Below are 23,338 nucleotides of genomic sequence, written 5' to 3'. Positions count from 1 at the left end.
TTGTTTTTGTTTAAGCTCGTTGCAAATCTATATCAATTAAATAAAGTTGATTTACTATATTACTGATATAGATCCGATTTTTTCCTTCCAGTTGCCTTCTCAAACTTTTGTCATCAGTAGCATTCTTCCTGCCTTACAAAGGCATTCAATTTTTTTTTTCATAACACCCTCTTAAACTTCAAAAGAGAAGTAAATTGCTCCAACGCTCTTGCAAGATATAAATCAGACTGATGCCCATTTCACGTATGATCTGATTGCTGTGTGTATGCCTGTAGCCTACTTTTCTTAAATTATAAAGTAGCAGGCTATCACAAACATTTCAAACTAAAACCACTCACAGAAACAGTTGTCTATTCCTTTTCATTTAAAACTTTATTACAAGCAATTCTGCAGGTAATGAATTCCATTAGTTTTTGTATAGTGCTTTTCACAATACAAATCATTGCAAAGCAGTTTTACAGAAAATTTAGGTTTCTATAATATGTTTAGTAGTAACTTATTAGTGGTGACTATGTCAAGATGATGTAAATATAGCAGAATTGTAAAGTAAAAATAATTAATGACATAATCAAACAGACGGTAAACACTTTTACAGCAATGATTATATGTTGCAGTCCAACTTATAGCAAAATTAGAATTACACAAAAATGTTAATATGTGTACCTGATAATCTTATTTGTGTGTGTGCATCTTCCCCTTTAAATTTCTGATGGCAACGTTAATCTAAATTTCCTGTCTCTTGCATTTCCTCTTCCCTTTTCTCCATATGGGAGTCGGTGGGTTTTTGTTAAGCTCTTTATAATCTAATGTCATCTTTACCTTAAAAATCACTTTCATTATTTTCATGTTTTCATTTTAATTTTGATGTGTCTTCAATGCATTCTAAGCATGTGCTAATTGCATTGCACTTCATCTTTCAGAAAAGGAAAAAAGGCGAACTGACACCATTTATAAATGCTGTTTCTGTTTTATCAGGTATGCTGTTTGTAACAATTGCTGTTAAATTCCATTGCTTCCATGTTTTCTTTCTCTGTGTGCCCTGTCCGCACTCTCCACATGGGAGATAAAAGGAAAAAAGGGTGAACTGACACCATCTATAAATGCTGTTTCTGTTTTATCAGAGTAAAAGATGAGTCGAAAGGTCAGCTGATTGTCCGTCTGGTTATTCAAAACCACAACGCAGACAACACCAGTTACGGAGGCATTATGTGAATGTTTGGCTAAAGAGATGTCTTTAATCTAGATTAAAGTTTAGAAGCCAAATGTTTTGTGACCTTAGGGAGCATGATGGATTGTAGCATGATATAAGACTAGTTAGGTATGCAGGAGCTAAACCATTTAGGGCCTTATAAGTAGTAGTAATATATTGTAACTGATACGGAACTTAAAGGAGAAGTCCACTTCCAGAACAACAATTTACAAATAATTTACTCAGCCCCTTGTCATCCAAGAAGTTCATGTCTTTCTGTCTTCAGTTGTAAAGAAATTATGGTTTTTGAGGAAAACATTTTAGGCTTCAATTATGCCCCCGATTTTGAACTTCCAAAATGTAATTTAAAAGAAGCTTCAAAGGGCTCTAAATGATCCCAGCCGAGTAAGAAGGGTCTTACCTAGTGAAACAATCTCATTTTTTTTTCGAAAAGTAAAAATTTGTGTACTTTTTAAGCACAAAAGCTTGTGTAGCACAAGCTCTGGTACGTACTATTGAATCATGTCGAAAGGTCACGCCAAATACTGTAGGCGGATCTACGGATCCAGTGTTTACAAAGCGAAGGTGCAAAAACTAAGAAAGTGCAAGTAAGTCAAATGCTGTTTACAAACAAAAAGGTACAACGATGTTGGACGATTCTGAAGTTGTAGGAGAAAATGAGATGGAGTTTTCCACCATTCTCTACCTTTTTGAGCCGGAGTACACAGACGATGAACTTACATGTGATTCGTAGTAGTGATGGGAAGTTCGGATCATTTTACCAACTCGGACCTTTAAGTCTCCTTCAGCAAAATGAACAAATCTTTTTTCATTTTAGCAAAATATTATTAAAACGTTACGTGTTACTTCCCTAACACATCTACTGCTTACACAAACGTTGATCACACTACAAAACTGTAATGCTATAAGAGACAGAAAAGATTAATTGTTTACCTGGGTCTTTAGTCTATGATTAGCTCACCTCACCTCTTATCTGACAAGTTACTGACAAGAGTCGAAAATCCCAAAGACTCAAAACTGGTGAACTAATTCCAGTACAGAAACTAATAGGATGTTGCACGTGTGAACGAATCACTCCCCGAGACGCCTCGTTGTTCCCGTCACATTAAAGATCTGTTCAAAATGAACGAATCATCCAAGAACGCACATCTCAGCGTCTGTGCTACATGAGATTTTGTGCTTAAAAAAGTATACAAATTTCAATTTTTTGAAAAAAATAACCGATCATTTCGCTAGATAAGACCCTTCTTCCTTGGCTGGGGTTGTTTAGAGCCCTTTGAAACTGCGTTTAAACTACGTTTTGGAAGTTCAAAATCGAGGGCACAATTGAAGCCCATTATGTGAATAAAAATCCTGAAATGTTTTCCTCAAAAAAACGTAATTTCTTTACGACTGAAGACAGAAAGACATGAACATCTTGGATGACAAGGGGGTAAGTAAATTATAGTTATATGTTATATATATTATATATAACAGTACATCCATCAAGACACATAAAATAACTTTATTTACATTCACAAGTGCCATCTACTGTAGTCTTCTCTAAAAGTGCACTTTTCATTGCTTTAAACCTAACCAAAAAGCCATGTGTTGGCTGTTAAACACAGAAGAATTTAAATGTATGAATTTATGGTGTAATTACATTTCTGTGTCAATCCATGACCATTTTTTCCACGTACAATGCTCTGTCACTTTAATTTAGTGTGTGCAGCAAAGCAAAAATAGACGCTACAGACGGATCAGTCCTGGAATCATTTGTGTGCAATGTGAATACTTGAACCCAGAGGTTCTCAACTCTGCAGGAAAGTGTTCCTCAAGTGCCAGAGTATAGCTCCAATCCTGATCAAAGACATCTGAACAAGCTAAGCAAGGTCTTCAGGATTACTAGAAAGTTACAGGTAGGTGAGTTTGATCAAGATTTGAGCTAAACTCTGCAGGAAAGTGGACATCAAGGGCCCGAGTTAAGAACTCTTGCTCTAAACATGGGCACAGAAAAAATACTGCATATACACTGCAAATGGAGTATGTGTGAAATGGTGTGATGCTTGGCTGTTGCCTGCAGGTGTCACACTTTCAGGTGCACATGCTCTAGGGCAGGGGTGCTCAACCCTGTTCCTGGAGATCTACCTTCCTGTGTTTGATCAGGGTTGGAGCTGAACTCTGCAGGAAGGTAGATCTCCAGGAACAGGGTTGAGCACCCCTGCTATAGGGTTAATCATGAACTCTGGACCAAACATCGAGTTGACAAAGAAAATTTACTTTTAGGCCTTTAAACTAAAACAGCTTGGTTTTGTTTACTCTAAACAAACCATATTTTGTGGAGCAAGTTTTGACCCGTTTGATATTTACTTTTCTTTCCAGTAATGCCATGGACGCTTCTCTAGAGACAGACTATGGAGCACTTGAACAGTGCGACTCTGATTCATCAGATAAAAGCATAGGTAAAAACAAACAGTATTTGCATTGCTGATTAAGACTTGTTCTTATGTTGCAGAGTATATGATATCTGATATCTCTAACAAACTTTTCTTGTTTTTTCTAGAGATGACAAAACCCGAACTAACCATTGTGTCAACTGGAAACTGTGCAGCCATTCAGTTTGGATATGGCAACATTTTACTTGGAGAAAAACAACCAAATATTAAAAATTTAGAAATACGCACAATTGTTCCTTTACAGAGGAAGATATCAGAACGTCACATCTCAGTGATCAACATGACTGGCTTACATGAGAATGAACTTAACCTGGACTCTGCTAATCATGTCATTGGTCAACTAGTGAATGAAAATGAAATCCATGCCTTCATCTTTGTTGTGCGACTGGGCCAGTTAACGGATGCTGATAAAATGGGTCTTGAGTGGCTACAGAGAGTATTTGGTGACAAAGTTCTTCAGTTTGTGATGATTCTCTTCACTTATGAAAGAGAAGAAGAGTGTGACACTATAAAAGATGATATGAAAAAAAACTCTGTTCTGGAGCAGCTGCTGGAGAAATGTGGAGGAAGATATCACACCTGCAACAAGACTATGAACAACCAATCAGAGATGAGAGAACTGATGAAAAAGATTGACCATCTATTTAATGAGAATAAACAGCAGCACTACACTGTAGAGATCTACAACACTACAATAAAACAGGGAGAAGAGCTGAAAAACATTACATGTCAAAGTGGTAAGAATGGTGTTTTAGTTTCCTGATGTTTCACATGTTGTTTTTCTTTGATGTTGCCTTTCACTCAATTGTTGTTATGGAGCGAATGAGACGTGAAGCGGGCGAATCCATATGCAAGACGAGATAAAGTAGACTAGGAAACAAGACTCGTATAACCAAACTAGAAACAAAACTTAACTAGACTAGGGAACTAGGAAATACTCGGAGTGGCTCCGTAATGTGGATATCAAGAGTCTATGTGATGCACCATGGACAGGATTTGTAACAATTGTAATGTTTACATTCAATATTTAAACCTATTATTATATAATAAAACATTTCATCTACTTTATTGTTACTGTACATAGTAAAATAAAATTCTGTCTGGTGAGTCTCAGTCACAAAAACAACAATGAATAGCAACCAACAATAAATAACAAACAGCAACAGTTACAACAAAAGTGAAAATTATGTCTTTAGCTGGAGGGTGTAAGTGCAAGGTGTGTAATGGACGTCACAGCTCTTGGAAAGAAGCTATTTCTCAGTCTGTTTGTGTGTGTTTTCATGGTCTTGTATCTATGCCCTGAGGGCAGGGGGTCAAAAAGTCTATGACCCAGAAGGGTGGGATCTGTGGTAATGTCTTCTTTTGCAGGCGTTCTGCATACACCAAGTCCAGATCTGGAAGAGTATTCCGACAAACCTTGTGCTGTTTTAACCACCCGGGCCAAATCATTCCTGTCCTGTGCTGTGCAGCTAGCATACCACAGTCACACAATAAGCATAGGAAACTGTCTATGGCACTACTATAGAAATTTACATTTATATTTAGCAGATGCTTTTATCCAAAGCGACTTACAAAAGAGGACAATGGAAGCAATCAAAATCAACAAAAGTCTCAGTTGGCCTTGTGCAGTAGACATTGCAAAGGTTTTTAAAAATTATATAATAAAAAAAGAAAACAGAATAGAAAAGCAAAAAAGCAAGCTAGTGTTAGAGGCCTTACAAAAAGAACAGAACTGTAACGCCATGCCAGCAGGGGGAGCCCTTACCCATGAACTGACTGTTGCTGCTCCCTCTGCTGCCTCTTTGGTAACTTCCTGTTTGGTGGCCATAAAGGGAGGCCATTTCCAAACAGATATCACAAAGTATTGTTTTACTGTACGGACTCTACTAAGCGTTTTCTCCTGTTTCATTGCCCTGTTATTTTCCACGGTTTTGTTTTGTAGTCATAGTTTTTGTCTTGTTTTTGCCATAGTTTTGTCTTGATCCATTGCCATAGTTTAGCCTAGTTTCATAGCCTTGTTTATTTTTGCCTATTTGGACTGCTCTCCGGTTTTTGGACTCATTGCCTGTTTTATTGGATTACGCTTTTGTCTTGCCTACGTTTTACTGTTTGTTTGGAGATTGACCCTGCCTGTCTGACTACGCTGTGTTCAATAAAAGCTCGCACTTGGATCTTATACGCTTCCCACAAGTCCTGTTACAGAATACTTCGCCTACCAAAGATCCAGTGGCTTTCAGAACACACAACTTCAACCATGGATCCAGCATCACGCCTCTAACGTCTCCGCCAAGGTAACCAGCCCATTAAAGATTATGTTGCTGAGTTTTGTGAGCTGTGCCATTTGGTTGGATTTAATGATATTGCACTAAAAGACATCTTCCGTCATGGACTCAAACTGGACTCTTGAACAATACATTGATTTCGCTTTGATGCTGGCTGGTTCACCTTTTACTGTGGGTGTTGCTGATGAACAACCATGCAATCCCACATTCCCCACCAAGCCAAAGCCTGCTCAAGTCATGTCTGGGATTATTCAAGTTGCATCAGAAACCCCTCATGCCAAGCCTGCCAAGCCAAAGCCTGTTCATACTATACCCACCAAACCAAAGCCAGCTCATGTCATGTCTGCTACACCAGAGCCTTCGCATGCCAAGATACAGCTGTTCTCCATGAGTCAAGCCAAGACACAGCTGTTGTTCTCCATGAATCAAGCCAAGATACAGCTGTTGTTCTCCATGAGTCAAGCCAAGACACAGCTGTTGTTCTCCATGAATCAAGCCAAGACACTGCTGTTGTTCTCCACGAGTCAAGGCAAGTCACAGCTGTTCCCCATGAGTCAAGTCACGTTACAGCTGTTGTTCCTGAATCAAGCCAAGTTACAGCAGACCTTCATGAACCAAGTCAAGCTACAGCTGACCTTCATGAGCCAAGTCAAGCCACAGCTGATCTTCACGAGCCAAGTCAAGTCACAACTGCTCTTCACGAGTCGAGTCAAGTCATGGCAGTCCTCCCTGAGTCAAGTCAAGCCATGGCAGATCTTCCTGAGTCAAATCAAGTCACGACAGACCTCCCTAAGTCAAGTCAAGTCACGGCAGACCCCCCTTGAGTCACGTCAAGTCACAACAGTGCTTCTAATAGAGCCTCTTCACGACATGGCCGCTAGTATAGGGCCTCGCCAAGCCACGACTGTCCTGCCAGAACCTCACCAGGTCCCCTCTGACCTTCCAAGGCCATATCACATCTCAGCTGATCCACTAAAGCCTCATCACGTCTTAGCTGAACCCACGCTCCCAAGCCACGCAGAGCCCACACTCCCAAGCCACAAGTCCACAGCGTCCAAACCCTCAAGGCCAACAGACATCCCACTATCTACTGTGCTGCCTATAATGGCCGTTGCCATTTTAATTGTGTGGACTGCACACTGTGCTCCAGAGACCTCATCTGTCCACGAGTCTGCTCCAGAGGCCTCGTCTGTCCACGAGTCTGTTCCAGAGGCCTCGACTGTCCATGAGTTCGCGCCTATACCTCCAGAGGTGTCAGCGTATGCTGCAGAACCTCCTAAGGAGGTGGCATCCATTTATGAACTCACTGCCACGTCTGTCCAAGAATCTGCGCCCATGCCTCCAGAGGTGTCAGCATATGTTGTAGATCCTCCTATGGAGGCGGCGTCCTCCCATGAACTCTCTGCCTGTCATGTCTCAGCCACAAAGGCCTATCATAAACTCTCTGCCTGTCATGCCACGGCCAAGGAAATTGTCCGTGAACACACCGCTCTGCTATGGATGTCACTAGTTCCACTGTGGATATCACTGCTCCTGTCTGCTCTACCTGCTCTGCCTACTCCACCATGGCTTCCTACTCTGCCATTGCTCCACGGCCCAGGCCCTCCAGTGTTTCACGGTCTGCTACTGCTCCACGGCCCAGGTCCTCCAAGGTTCCACTGTCTGCCATTGCTCCATGGTCCAGGTCCTCCTGTGCTTCACTGTCTGCCACAGCTCCACGGTCCAGGTCCTCCAGTGCTTCACTGTCTGTCCCTGCTCCACGATCCAGGCCCACCTCCTCTACATGGACCTGGCCCTCTGTCCCACCCCCTGTTTTGCCTCTGTTCCTCCACCCGCCTGGACTGTTGTTGTTTGAGCGCCGGGGGGGATTCTGTAATGCCACACCAGCAGAGGGAGCCCTTACCCATGAACTGACTGTTGCTGCTCCCTCTGCTGCCTCTTTGGTAACTTCCTGTTTGGTGGCCATAAAGGGAGGCCATTTCCAAACAGACATTGCAAAGTATTGTTTTGCTGTGCGGACTCTACTAAGCGTTTTCTCCTGTTTCATTGCCCTGTTATTTTCCACGGTTTTGTTTTGTAGTCATAGTTTTTGTCTTGTTTTTGCCATAGTTTTGTCTTGATCCATTGCCATAGTTTAGCCTAGTTTCACAGCCTTGTTTTTTTTTTGTTTATTTGGACTGCTCTCCGGTTTATGGACTCATTGCCTGTTTTAATGGATTATGCTTTTGTCTTGCCTACGTTTCACTGTTTGTTTGGAGATTGACCCTGCTTGTCTGACTACGCTGTGTTCAATAAAAGCTCACACTTGGATCTTATATGCTTCCCACGAGTCCTGTTACAAGAACCTAGTGTTATTTATTTTTTTTTTTAAAGAAAACAATAAGTAAATGAAAAATAGAATAGAATTAGAGAATGCTAGAATTAGAGGGTCAAATAAAGATGGAAAAGATTGCATTTTTGGCCGATTCTTGAAGATTGCTAAGGACTTACGGAATCCGAAGCTGTTCGGATTGAGTTGGGCAGGTCATTCCACTAGGAGGATACATTTAATGTGAAAGTCCGTAAAAGTGATTTTGTGCCTCTTTGGGATAGTACAATAATACGCTTGCAGAACGCAAGCTTCTAGAGGGCACATAAGTCTGAAGTAATGAATTTAGGTAAAGGGGTGCAGAGCCAATGGTGGATTTGTAGGTAAACATTAATGTCTTGAACTTTATGCGAACAGCTATTGGTAGCCAGTGCAAACTGATGAAGAGAGGTGTGACATGCATTCTTTTCAGCTCATTAAAAATTAATTGTGCAGCCGCATTCTGGATTAATTGTAAAGTTTTGATAGAACTGGCTGAAAGACCTGCCAAAAAAACATTGCAATAGTCTAACCTGGACAGAACAAGTCCTTGAACAAGGAGTTGTGAAGCATGTTCTGAAAGAAAGGGCCTGATCTTCCTGTTGTTGAGTAAAACTAATCTGTAGGACCAGGCAGTTTTAGCAATGTGGTCAAAGAAAGTCTGAAGGAGTTATGGTTGATATGCCTTACTGGATGGTGAAATTGTGATGAAACGATGGGTTTGATGGAACCACAAGCAGTTCTGTCTTGGCAAGGTGGAAGATGATGATCCTTGATCCAGAAAGAAATGTCTGTTAGACAGGCTGTGTGAAGGGATGTGTTAATGATGTGAGTGAGTGCAGGTACAACTGCGGGAAAAATAGCTTGAAGCAGATGAGATGGAATAGGATCAAACGGACAAGTAGTAGGATGATTAGAAAGGATGAGTTTGGAGACTTCTGCTTCAGAGACTGAAAAGAAGGATGCGAATGAGTGCATGTTTGCTAGTAAGATGTGCTTGGCAGATTGTGGTATGGAAAATTGTACACTGATCGTTTTGATATTATTAATGAAGAACGTGGCAAAGTCATCAGCTGCTAGAGTTGATGAAGGAGGGGGAGGAAGAGAACAAAAGAGGGAGGAAAATGTTTTAAAGAGCATGCGAGATTTAGATGAATTGTTCATTTTGTTATGATAGTATGTCCTTTTAGCAGTGGAGACATTATCAGAGAAGGAAGAGTGGAAAAATGTTTGTAAATATTTATTTATTATTGTATTTATTTATTAAAATTTACCAACTGCTGACAGGAGAGTCCAGCCTGCTTCACATTTCTGAGGTAAAAAAGTCTTTGTTGAGCCTTCTTTACCAGGTGGGAGGTGTTCAGAGCCCAAGTGAGAGCTCATGCTGTAATGTGGATACCCAGGAATGTAATGTTATCCACACACTCCACTTCTACCCTCTCTATGAGCAGTGGTCCATGTGCTGTCCTTCGGTACCTTCTGAAGTACACAATAACCTTCTTGGTTTTGTTGGTGTTCAAAACCAGATGTTTGTTGAGCACCACAGGACAGGTGATGGATCTCCTCTCTGTAGTACATCTCATCATTGTCTGATATGAGACCCACTACAGTGGTGTTGTCAGCGAATTTCCCAATGTTATTAGAGGCGTAGGCAGGGGTGCAGTCAAAGTGAGTGAAGAGAGTGAAAAGGGCTGAACTAAGCACGCATCCCTGAGGAGTTCCTATGTTCAGAATGAGGATAGACAATATATTATCCCCTATTCTTACCGCTTGTAAACAAGCATTTCAAAGCATTTCATGATGATAGGGGTCAGACCCACTGGGCGATAGTCATTGAGGCAGGTAACAGCTGACTTTTTAGGCACAGGTACAATAATGGAGGATTTGAGGCAAACAAGAAAAACACTGAGCTGCAGTGAAATGTTGTCCTGAAACACTCCTGCACACAATTCAGTGTCTGGCATGACACCCGGTCTGGCCCTGCAGCCTTGGTGAGTTTTGATTTTCCTCAGTACAGCTTTCACCTAATGGCACTGAAGGACAAAAGTCCACTGTTGCTGTTCATCAGACTGAGATCATCTCTTCGTCATGTTGTGAATTTTTTTCCTTAGAGACCAGGGGACGTTTTGGATATCTTGAAGCAGAAGTTCCTCTTTATTCAGATACTTGCTGCATAGCGTTGCAGTCATCAAAAGTCGTCTCACTAAGACAGTGATACATTGTAGTTTATATACATTTAGGGGGCAGTGCTTAGATCTGGAGACAAAGCACCTGGGTGACGACCCTAAACAAAGCATGCAAATGAAGTATTCAGGTATAGCAGCCTGCACAATTTACACCAGTCCTAATCCAATCATTATAACTACTCAAAATCCATGCAGTGGTTTTTAAGTAATCTGTAAAAATAAATGTGTGGCGTCACACCGACAGACGCCGCTCCCACGATAGTTGGTTGACATGAGCTCTTACCTTAGTTCAGCTGTCATAGTCCAGTAACTTTCCATGTTTTGATGCCAGAGCAGGGATGTAAGTTAGACAAGAATATCTCTGATTGAGCGATTGAGGTGTTGTGTTGCTGGATGTAATAATGAACATAGTGGTCGTCATTTACTCCCGACATCTGAGCCGCTGAAGATGCAGTAGATTATGTTTGCTTGTGAAGGGAATACGCCTCCCGATCTACATATATCCGTTTATGTTTGTGCGCATCATTCATGATCCAGCTTCACTTACAGCAGAAGTGAGTTTAAGTATTTTTTATGAATCTTTGCGATCACCTTTCCTTATAACGTGGTAGTTAGGAAGTTTAGCGGCTAAACGCGGCTAATGCGGCTAATGTAAACAAGACCATCTTTTCCACACAGAGAAGAGAGGGGCGGGGTTAGCAGAGCTCATTTGCATTTAAAGGAACAACAATTTAGAATGAGATTATTTTTGCAGAGCTGATTTTGACAAGGTAAAAAGGGTGTTGTTTTACACAACCATTGAGAATTTTTAATCTAAGTATATTATAGACTTTTCATTAAGACCCTAAAGAATCATATCAACTTGTGGAAAATGGGCATCCGATGACCCCTTTAAATGCTAAATACAATGTTGTAACGCCACGCCAGCAGAGGGAGCCCTCGCCCACTGACTGACTGTTGCTGCTCCCTCTGCTGCTTCATTGGTAACTTCCTGTTTGGTGGCCATAAAAGGAGGCCTACACCAAACAGGAAGCGTGAAGTATTGTTTTTCTGTAGCGGACTCTACCAAGCGTTTCTCTGATTTCATTGCCTTGTTTGTTGTCACAGTTTTGTTTCATGGTCATAGTTTTGTCTTTGATTTCTGCCATAGTTTTGCCTAGTTTCATAGCCTTGTTTATTTGTCACTTTGGACTGCTCACTCTGGTTTTTCGACATTCTGCCTGTTTTGTGGATTACTCTATTGTTTTACCATGGATGTACTGTTTGTTTGGATATTGACCCTGCCTGTTTGACTACGATCTGGATAATAAAGCTCGCAATTGGATCTTACGCACTTCCTACGAGTGGCCTCCAGCCTTGTCAGGAATGTTGTCATTAGGCCAAGTCTCTGTGATCATTACACAGCTATTCATACCGTGCAACATAATCCTCAGCCACAGCTCACCCATCTTGTTGACGATTGATGGGGAATTTGCGAGAAAGAGTCTCAGAAGGGCTGATCTATAGGGCATGTAGCTTATCACGTAGAACACCTCTCTTGCCCCGCTTTTGCCTCCGTTCTCTTCTTCGCCTCCGCTGCCACTTATGCAGGATGTTGATAGCTTCACAGGGTCCACTGAATCTCTGGTGGTATAAAGTCCAGCTTTATAGGTGCATAAAGTTGGCATCATCTCCCAATTTCCAAAAGTACAAAAAAACAAAACATCAAACCGAGAACACAAAGCCGCTGTGTAATCACGTGCCACCGTCACATAGACCTGCATTTGATACGCCAGCTAAATAAATGTTACATTGCCTTTGGTAAATTAGGATTATAAGAAATTCAACTAGGCATCTAGATTAGATCAGTGTGTTTTAAATCATGAATTATTATTTTGCATGTTTTTAAGCTTTGAATAATTTCAACAAGAAAACTAACATTTATTTAACACTCATTCTTTTATAAAACTATGGCTGTAGGTAGCAGTGGTTTTACTTTTTTTTTTTTTTTTTTTTGTTAATCGAGTCTGGTACTTTGTTAGGAAGTTACTGTAAAAGATTTAAGAAAGCTAACATGAAGCAAGGCTGACAAATCAAATATCACAAAATAACAACAGAGTACATTTACAATGAAGGTAAAAAAAAATAATAATGTAAAGTAGAGGTGATGCCAGCTGGTGCGCCTTTTGCAAATCACTTGATTGAGCCATGGATAATAATGTAGTTTTATAATAATCATTTTAATATATCGTAATATAATGATTTTGATATTATATATAACTATATATTATATATATTTAAAACAGTAGTAATAATATATGCAAAGCCTATTATGCTCATTATCCAATTTAGTCATCAGGGAATAGCTGAATCTTAATTTTATGGGATCCTACATTAGCTATTTAATTTGTTTAAACTGTAACTGCATTAATTTAAACACAGACAGCTAGGCCAGTGGCCTGATTCAGTAAAGGAGATGTAGATAAGTGCTGTCTAAAATGCCATTAATTTAATTTTTTTTTTTTACTGTTTTCCAATCATGTAAGTATGCGGACTTTTAATAACTGCTTCAATTTATGCCATGACACTCACAACAACTACATGATGGGCTGAATAATGTTATTCACATAAATAGTTTAACAATGTTTTAAAGAAAATGAGAAAGAAAAGGTATGTGAGGTTACGGGGAGGTGTGGTTTAACATTGGTCTAACTGTTAAGATAACAATAATAGTTGAAGTACAAAAATATTTTTCTAAATCTTATAAGAAAAAAATGAAAATTGACATTTTTAATCGCATGAATTTTATTTCTGTTTCCTTTAAGCTGAACCCACAATCAGTAAAGAAGACACTACAACATCAGCGACTGGAGTAAAGAATAGGGTGAGTACCTAAAGTAAATATTTTACTGGTGAAAATGCTTCACAGGTCTGAATATAAAAAGAAAGCATTAAAGGGGTCACAACATGGATTTTTCTATTATTTGAATATGTCCCTTGCTGTTTTAAGGGACGTGTCCTTTAAGGTCAACCGTATCAGTGCCCCACCCCCACACTGTTGCATGTAAGTGTTTTGACAACATGATCAAAATAAACCTGTAATTTCCAGACAAAGCTTTATAAAGATGTTTACTTACGGTTTGTGATGCAGCTGTAGTCAGATCTCATGCATCATTGCATCATTTACAAAACAACATGCTCCGAAGTCTGAACAATCCTCTGACAAGATTCTGGACACCATTAAAAATAAACTATCCACCTGTTCCTTAGGCTGGGATCCTTCTGATATCTGTACAAAGACACAGATGAGCCGTTCAAAATAAACGCTTCAAAGTCAATGTTTTTTCACTCCATTTGTCCTATTGACAACAGACTCAAGCATGTGGACTGTGTCAGAAAGCGAATGTGCATCTGTGTACTGTATCCAGTGTAGACAAGATAGCAGCGGTGATCATAATTTCTATTTGCTTTTGACGCAGTTCGACACTCATTCAGTGTATTCAAGTGTTAGCCGTTAAGCAACTAATTGCCAGTGGGCAGGGCCTACGGTGAGAAGACGACTACTTGTCGATGTCTCGCACTGGAAGCAGTGTTCATTTAAACAACTGTGCCCGGGTGACATCACCTTGGACCTCGGATCCAAACGAGCCATTTTTTATTGATGATGAGGACATTTTAAGTTATGAATCTTGAAGGATGTTTTCTGATGAAGATCACTGTACATCGCTAACTTAGTTAGCTGTATTTGATTGTTGATGATTTGGCATTATCTTGGATTGATTAGATCTTCAAAGGTCATCCCTCAGTTGCTCGAGAGCAGGCTTATTTCATGTATACAGGATTATACTGCATTCTTCTACTTTATTACAGGAGTACCCTACTGATTATGCAGATTAAATGACGATAATTTAAATATTAATTTGAAAATAATATAGTAATATTAGTCTAGCATAATATAACAATAGTCTATAATAAACACAGGCAGGTTTACTCATTGAAAGATTTATTAGTCATAAAATAATTAGTAAAAATTAGGAGAAATTATGGTCAGAGTTTTTCGACATACCCTAACTGTCTTGAGCTAGAATACACAGAGTTCATGAAGAGTAAGACAAGACGAGGATTTGGGATTAAAAAGTATTTAATTAGTATTTTATAGCTAAAGTACAAGATTATGAGAGGCATTATGTAAATGTTCGGCTAAACAGATATAATAAATCTATAATCTAGATTTAAAGTTTATGAGCCAAATGCGAAAAAGCTCTACCTCCTTTAGTGGAATTTGCGACCTTATGGAGCATGATGGATTGTACCGTGATATAAGACTATTTAGGTACGCAGGAGCTAAACCATTTAGGGTCTTATAAGTGAGTAGTAATATATTGTAACTGATACAGAACTTAAGGAAACCGTAAAATATTTCTATGAAAAACGTTTTATGGAGAATTTGGCTGTATTAAAGTGCAGTATGTGAGCACAGAGAGGCAAGACAATACCCCCCCCACTGATGTCATGAATATGCTATTTAGCATATGAGGTCATCTAGTGACATTTTCAAGCAGGGTTTACTTCCGTTGAAAGAATTGTGTTCATAATTAAGATACACTGAAATAATATGGTAAGACACGTGTTGTGAATTTTTTTCCTTAGAGACCAGGAGACGTTTTGGATATCTTGAAGCAGAAGTTTCTCTTTATTCAGATACTCGCTGCGTAGCGCTGCAGTCATCAAAAAGTCTTCCAATATCTCAGCACAGCAGAGTATATGGGTTTGATAAAGGAGGCGGAGTACATAGAGGTGGAATCAATCTAAACAAAGCATGCAAATGTGGTACAGGAAATCAGCTCAGTTAAAGATTTTTCCCAGCCTTGATCTATTTAGCATACAAGTGTCATTCAAATGCATAGGTGCTAAACAAAAGGCACAGTTGTACCTTGAGCTTAGACTTCACACTTATTATTATATTATATATACAGCCAATATATATAATATGTGTGTATATATATATGTGTGTATATATATATATATATATATATATACAGTGGGTACGGAAAGTATTCAGACCCCCTTAAATGTTTCACTCTTTGTTATATTGCAGCCATTTGCTAAACTCATTTAAGTTCATTTTTTTTCCTCATTAATGTACACACAGCACCCCATATTGACAGAAAAACACAGAATTGTTGACATTTTTGCAGATTTATTAAAAAAGAAAAACTGAAATATCACATGGTCCTAAGTATTCAGACCCTTTGCTCAATATTTAGTAGAGGCACCCTTTTGATCTAATACAGCCATGAGTCTTTTTGGGAAAGATGCAACAAGTTTTTCACACCTGGATTTGGGGATCCTCTGCCATTCCTCCTTGCAGATCCTCTCCAGTTCTGTCAGGTTGGATGGTAAACGTTGGTGGACAGCCATTTTTAGGTCTCTCCAGAGATGCTCAATTGGGTTTAAGTCAGGGCTCTGGCTGGGCCATTCAAGAACAGTCACAGAGTTGTTGTGAAGCCACTCCTTCGTTATTTTAGCTGTGTGCTTAGGTTCATTGTCTTGTTGGAAGGTAAACCGTCGGCCCAGTCTGAGGTCCTGAGCACTCTGGAGAAGGTTTTAGTCCAGGATATCCCTGTACTTGGCCGCATTCATCTTTGCCTCGATTGCAACCAGTTGTTCTGTCCCTGCAGCTGAAAAACACCCCCACAGCATGATGCTGCCACCACCATGCTTCACTGTTGGGACTGTATTGGACAGGTGATGAGCAGTGCCTGGTTTTCTCCACACATACTGCTTAGAATTAAGGCCAAAAAGCTCTATCTTGGTCTCATCAAACCAGAGAATCTTATTTCTCACCATCTTGGAGTCCTTCGGGTGCTTTTTAGCAAACTCCATGTGGAGAGGCTTCCGTCGGGCCACTCTGCCATAAAGCCCCGACTGATGGAGGGCTGCAGTGATGGTTGACTTTCTACAACTTTCTCCCATCTCCCGACTGCATCTCTGGAGCTCAGCCACAGTGATCTTTGGGCTCTTCTCCCCCGATAGCTCAGTTTGGCCGGACGGCCAGCTCTAGGAAGGGTTCTGGTCGTCCCGAACGTCTTCCATTTAAGGATTTTGGAGGCCACTGTGCTCTTAGGAACCTTAAGTGCAGCAGAAATTTTCTGTAACCTTGGCCAGATCTGTGCCTTGCCACAATTCTGTCTCTGAGCTCTTCAGGCAGTTCCTTTGACCTCATGATTCTCATTTGCTCTGACATGCACTGTGAGCTGTAAGGTCTTATATAGACAGGTGTGTGGCTTTCCTAATCAAGTCCAGTCAGTATAATCAAACACAGTTGGACTCAAATGAAGGTGTAGAACCATCTCAAAGATGATCAGAAGAAATGGACAGCACCTGAGTTAAATATATGAGTGTCACAGCAAAGGGTCTGAATACTTAGGACCATGCGATGTTTCAGTTTTTCTTTTTTAATAAATCTGCAAAAATGTCAACAATTCTGTGTTTTTCTGTCAATATGGGGTGCTGTGTGTACATTCATGAGGAAAAAAAATGAACTTAAATGATTTTAGCAAATGGCTGCAATATAACAAAGAGTGAAAAATTTAAGGGGGTCTGAATACTTTCCGTACCCACTGTATATATATATATATATGTGTATATATATATATATATAATATGTGTGTGTGTATATATATATATATATATATATATATATATATATAATATGTGTGTGTGTGTGTGTATATATATATATATATATATATATATACACGTATATATGTGTGTGTATATATATATATATATATATATATATATATATATATATATATATATATATCTCGAAGATTACAAATGTAACTCAAATGTAAACCTTGCTATAGTTTACTACTTCTGTACAAACCTTGAAAGCTGAAAAAGGTCCATTGTGTAGTTCTTTAAAACCATTGATTAATGTGAATTTTGTATATTTATTTTTATTTTTATAGGGAAAAAACAAGGCCTTTGGAACAGAAGTCAGACAAGATCAATGCCTACATCAGAGAGAGATTGGAAAAATTAATAATCTGTTTCAACGAATTCACCTTGAAGACAGGCACAACAATAAACTCAGAACTGAAGATGTTTTTCAGTTAACATCACATTCGTTACAATCCCATGAATATTGTACTGAGGAGGAGTTGGTTCAGACTTTCATACAAAAACTGCTGATGATGGACTACAGAGCAAGATACATTAATGTTGAAGAGACTAATGAATCATATAAAACACAACAAAGAGACAATGACTTATCCAAAGATGAGAGTGATATTTTCGAAGAAATGTCGTTTTCTAACACAACAAGTCAATCAGACCATGTTCACCCAATGGATGTTCAGATGGCCATGTTTCATTGTGCTGATGGTTTCTTAAAGCAGCTAATGGTGACTAAACTGTCCCAGTGTCAGTATGCTCTGCCTCTGCTTGTTCCTGATCCATTCACACAACAGATCGAGTTTCCTTTCTGGACATTCAGACAAATCGGCAAGAGTTGGAAGACGAAAAATACACATAATGAAATCATCAGTCAAATCCAGCCGATCTACAAGGCACAAGCTCCAATGGTGGCTTTCTTCAGGTTTGGCTCTGTGTCTTCATCTAAGTCTGAGCTGATGAACAGTCTGATCAATGAGAAACACAACACATTCTTCCACAGGAACTGCTCAGGCAGCAGCAGAACCAGAGTCCTGATGGATGGAGTGGTGGAGATCGCCTGGTATTGTCCATCTGGGAAAAACACGGATAAATTCACAGACTGTGTTGCGTTCTGTAATCTACATGGTGATGCAGGAGACCATGATAAACAGCTGCAGATCCTCACTGAAATGGCCTCAGTCAATGTTGTTCTTCTACCAAAACTGGACAGGAATGACAAAAGCGCCAAAATAATCCAAAACCTGTACAGGGACAGAAAGCCACTCATTTGTCTTTTTACAGAGGATGAATCTGCTGTCATTGAAACAAAAAAGGGGAAATTCAAAATTGGTCTGAAAGACAGAAATCAGTCAAATGTATGTAAAGAACTCAGAAGAGCTACAAATCATTGTCTCTCATATTTAGAGCTAGACTCAAATTTCAGTCTTGAAGATGTGTCCAAACACTCAGATATACTCAGAGTTGATGAGGAAGATGATGATGGTTGCAAGACAGGAAGAAAAGCAGCACAGCAAATGATGTGTTTACTGGAGAATAAACATCTGACAGAAATCAAAGAATCATTTTTGCCTCATCAGGGGAAACTGTGGCATCAGTGGAGTCAGAAGAACAAAGAACTACATCGACCTCAAGCAGAAGAGTTAGAAATGGACATAAGCCGAAAACAAGCCAACTTGAGGAGAATACGTGAGCAGCAGCATGCAGTTAACATACACATTTTTATGCAATCATTTATTAATGAAATCCACGTACATGCTGAGAATAAAATCTATTTTCTTAAATGGCTTGGAATCTTCCTGGATGAATATATCTCCAAGGATATTTCTGCTCTTCATCAAAAATATGATGAACAGTGGTCAACAGTTGTAAAACTGAAAGAAAGCAATGAAAAATCTGAGAAACTGGCAGCTGAACAAACTAAACTTGAGAAAATATCTGAGGAACTCCAAACAGCAACCTTTGGTTTGGAGCACATCATGAGGGAAATCGGTCAGATCTATGAATCATGTTCATCTGTGAAGAAGAACAAGACAGACCTGCAGTTTCACTTCTCTTCTCTCCCGACTCTTGCAGCAGAGATGATGATCTCTGGATTTCCACTGGAGCTGATGGATGGAGATGCTGCTCATGTTCCTGTGATCTGGATCTCTGCTGTTCTAGATGAACTCATCCAGAAACTGGGAGACCAGAGAGTCTTTGTGCTGTCAGTTTTAGGGATTCAGAGCTCTGGGAAATCCACCATGCTGAACGCCATGTTTGGACTCCAGTTTGCCATCAGTGCTGGCAGGTGCACCAGAGGAGCTTTCATGCAGCTGGTCAGAGTGTCAGACGAGATGAAAACACATATGAACTTTGACTATATTCTGGTTGTTGATACTGAGGGCCTTCATGCTCTAGAATTGGCTGGAAGATCAACAAGACATCATGATAATGAATTGGCCACATTTGTTGTTGGTATTGGAAATCTGACACTAATCAACATCTTTGGTGAAAACCCATCTGAGATGCAGGACATTCTTCAGATTGTTGTTCAGGCCTTCCTGAGGATGAAGAAGGTCAAACTGAATCCCAGCTGCATGTTTGTACACCAGAACGTCTCGGACGTCACAGCTATAGAAAAACATGGAGGGAAGGAGACGACTGCAGAAGACCCTGGATGAGATGACAAAACTCGCTGCTGAAGAGGAAGTCTGTGATGCAGAATGTTTCAGTGATGTCATTAAATTTGATGTACGAAATGATGTGAAGTATTTTGCTCACCTCTGGGAAGGCAGCCCACCCATGGCACCACCACACCCATCATACTGTGAGAATGTTCAAGAACTAAAGAAAACTATTATGTCTCATGCTGCAAAATCAGATGAAATGATGTTGACACATTTAAAAGTTCGTATTAAAGATCTCTGGGAGGCTTTACTGAAGGAACGATTCGTCTTCAGCTTCAGGAATTCTCTGGAAGTTGCAGCCTACAGGAAACTGGAGACCGAATACAGCAAGTGGTCCTGGAGGCTTCGCAGTGCCATGCTGGAAATCGAAAACAAACTGCACAACAAAATAGAAAATGAAGCAATTTATGAGGTTGAGGAAAATGATATTCAAAAAGAACTGAAGGAGACAAGTGAAGATGTGAAAAAATCAATGTCTGAAATCTTTGATAAAGACAAAGATAAAGATATACTGATTCAGTGGAAAACATCATTTGAAATCAAAATCAAAGAGCTTCAGGAAAACATTGTGAGAGAAACAAAGAGAAAATTAAATGAAATTCTTCAGCAGCGAGACCTGAAGAAAAAGATTGATGATCAGAGGACACATCATGAAAACACACTTTATGAAAAGAGCAAAGAACTTGCCTTAAAACTCAAAGACAAAGCAAAAGATGAAGAAACACTAAAGGAAGAGTTTGATTTGTTTTGGGAACAGTGTGTGAATATGATCATCAGAGAGACTCATACCTCAAGCAGGGACACTGACATAATAAGAGATGTGAGAGAGATCCTCAATGACATCTATCAGGGACATCTACCTGTGGACCACTGGAAAGAGGGCAATGAGTACAATATTTTCACAGTGTCGAGTTATTCTGAATATGTTATTTTTAAAAGGTCCACAAAAAGAGAGATTAGAGAGGCTGTAAAGGATACTTACAGAACAGCAAAAGAATCATTTGGACACACTTTAACTTTGTGGCCAGAGGAGGAAACTGAAATAAGAGCATTAGTCATTGATGTCGCTCAGCAGACAAACAGAATGATCATGTCCTTTAACATTTCAAAGATGGGCTACAACATCAGCTGCATTCAACAACTCACAGATTACATCAAGACAAGAGTTACAGAACATCAGGAAGGACCAGTGAAATATGTGTTCAAGAATGAATTCTTCATGGATTTGGTTTATTCCATCTGTAAGAAATCAAACAAGATGATCACTGACCAACACAGAATGTTCCGGGACACCAATGACCCTGTTCTCTATTTAGAGAGGAAGCGAGAAGAATACTATGGTATTTTTCGGAAATACTGCCATGGAGCAACATCAGCTGCTATTTTTGGTGAGATCATCTGTCAGAAACTTAAAGAGTCCATTGAGCAAAGTGTCTATAAAAAGACTGCCAGAGATTTGGCAGGAGAAATGAGATCAAATTGTGAATCACTGAATGGAAACAGATCAAATCTAGAAAAACACATCCTGAAGACACTGGCAGAGGAAGAGGATTTTCACAAATTCATGAACTACATTGATAATCCCAGTGATCACTTCAAGAGTTTCATCAGAGATGAAGTCAGTCGGTACATCACTAATAAGTTCAGTGACAGTGTTTCACCCAAAATGAAGGAGAACATTCGACTCCTGCAGCAGAAGATCATGAAAGCAGCACATGAATCTACTGAACATGATCAAATGAATAAAGGAGATGTTGTTTTGTGGTTGAAGTGTTTCACACAGCAGCTCTCAGATGTGCTGGTATTCTCTGTAAAAGACCTCAGTGGTGTGAATCATGAAGATGTTGATGATTTCAACCTCCTAGAAGATGTGATAAGAAAAGAACTTCCTACTATAACATCTGACATAAGCAGAGAATTCAAAACTAATACATTTGATGAAAAACTGGACCTCAAGTTGAGGCCAGATGAGATTCTGATTGATCACCTCTGTCAGTGCTGTTGGGTTCAGTGTCCATTCTGTAAAGCCATCTGCACCAACACCATAGAAAACCACGATGAAGATCACAGTGTTTCATTTCATCGTATTATTGGACTAAGCGGAATACATTACTTCAACACAGAAATCCTGTCTACTCATATCTGCACATCAGCAGTAGCAAATAGCAATCTATATTTTTATCCCAGTGACTCAGAAAAAGTCCCCTGGAGAGAATACAGAAGAGCAGGAGAAGATTATGCAAAGTGGAACATCACCTCTGACCTCTCTGAACTGCCTTACTGGAAGTGGTTTGTGTGCAAGTTCCAGAAAGATCTGGAAAAATACTACAACAAAATTTTTGTGGGACAGGGTGAGATTCCAGATGAATGGAGAAAATACACAAAACAGGAAGCTTTTGAGAGTTTAGATAAATACATTTGAACAAATGAAATAAGTGTTTTAAGGAGTCATGAAACACTTAACTACATGTTAACAGAGTTGTTTGTGTTGTGCAACATATAACGTTAGCATCTGCTAATTTAAGTATTAGCAGAAAAATGATTATTTTGCATCTTTGCATTATTTCATCTTTTGGGTTAAAATTCTACACTTTATCAACTTCACAGTATGTGACATTCAAAAACATTGCATTATATTTTACATCAATTAAGATTCAAATGCCTGTATATTTGTTTTTGCAATAAAAACATAGCTATCATGAGGCCTATTTTGAAGGATTATGGATTAGTACAGTTGTACAGCCAGTTATACATAGATAATGCTTTGGCATCCTTTACTCAACCTCAAGAAAAATTTGACTTTCAACATACTCCTAAAATCAGATTTTGTGCTATTACTATATCTTCTTTACGTATATTTTGCCATTTTAGCATTTAATTGTCCTATTTTTAATTGTTCTTTGATGACTCCTTGGAATGTGTGTTTTATGAAAGTATTATTAAAAAAGTCCAGCTATCATGGGATATTCTAGCTAACACACAATTTACCAGTTATGTAAATTATGCATACCTTTTGGTAATTTCCAGATTTACTAACTTAATGGTCTGTGTTTGCTTCAAGAGTTTTACTTTCTATTTATTTGTAATCATTTATCATTTAATTTTTGTATTGTCCAATCTAATCTTATAATCTTTTACAATAATCATTTTAGCCATTTATTTACTAATTTGATTGATTTATTAATTGATTATTAATTTATAAATTATTATATTTTATATTATTTTTCTATTGTTTAGTTTTATGATTGTGTTGTTTCAAAGGCTATTTGTGTTCATGAGAAAGAAATAAGAGTCTCCATTTCAAGATTTTTATGATCACAGGATAATATTGTGAAGTAGTCATTTTCCATTTATATTGTTTGTGGTAAAATAACACTTGTTGGATTTGTGCTGGTCAGATGACGTCTAAGTATTGAATCACAGACAACTAAGATTATTCAATGAACTCTGTTATTTTTTTTTATCATCATCACTTCGTCTCCTGCTTCTGCTCTTCTCTGGCTGTTTTCAGTCAACTTCTTGGCTGATAGAATACTGTTAATAGAGTTT

The 23,338-nt window shown here is 39.1% G+C and overlaps 1 protein-coding gene across 1 annotated transcript; it reads left to right on the top strand.

The window, feature by feature from the left end:
* Positions 1 to 3,754: 3,754 nt before the first annotated feature.
* Positions 3,755 to 22,211, top strand: LOC127161317 (interferon-induced very large GTPase 1-like). Its single transcript, XM_051104006.1, is given in 4 exon segments — positions 3,755 to 4,382; positions 13,265 to 13,323; positions 17,417 to 19,743; positions 19,745 to 22,211. Coding segments are annotated over 4 exon segments (5,481 nt in total).
* Positions 22,212 to 23,338: the final 1,127 nt, after the last annotated feature.

Source organism: Labeo rohita, unplaced genomic scaffold, assembly GCF_022985175.1.
Source record: "Labeo rohita strain BAU-BD-2019 unplaced genomic scaffold, IGBB_LRoh.1.0 scaffold_611, whole genome shotgun sequence".
NCBI lineage: Eukaryota > Metazoa > Chordata > Actinopteri > Cypriniformes > Cyprinidae > Labeo > Labeo rohita.
This window is presented reverse-complemented; position numbering and strand designations above follow the sequence as displayed.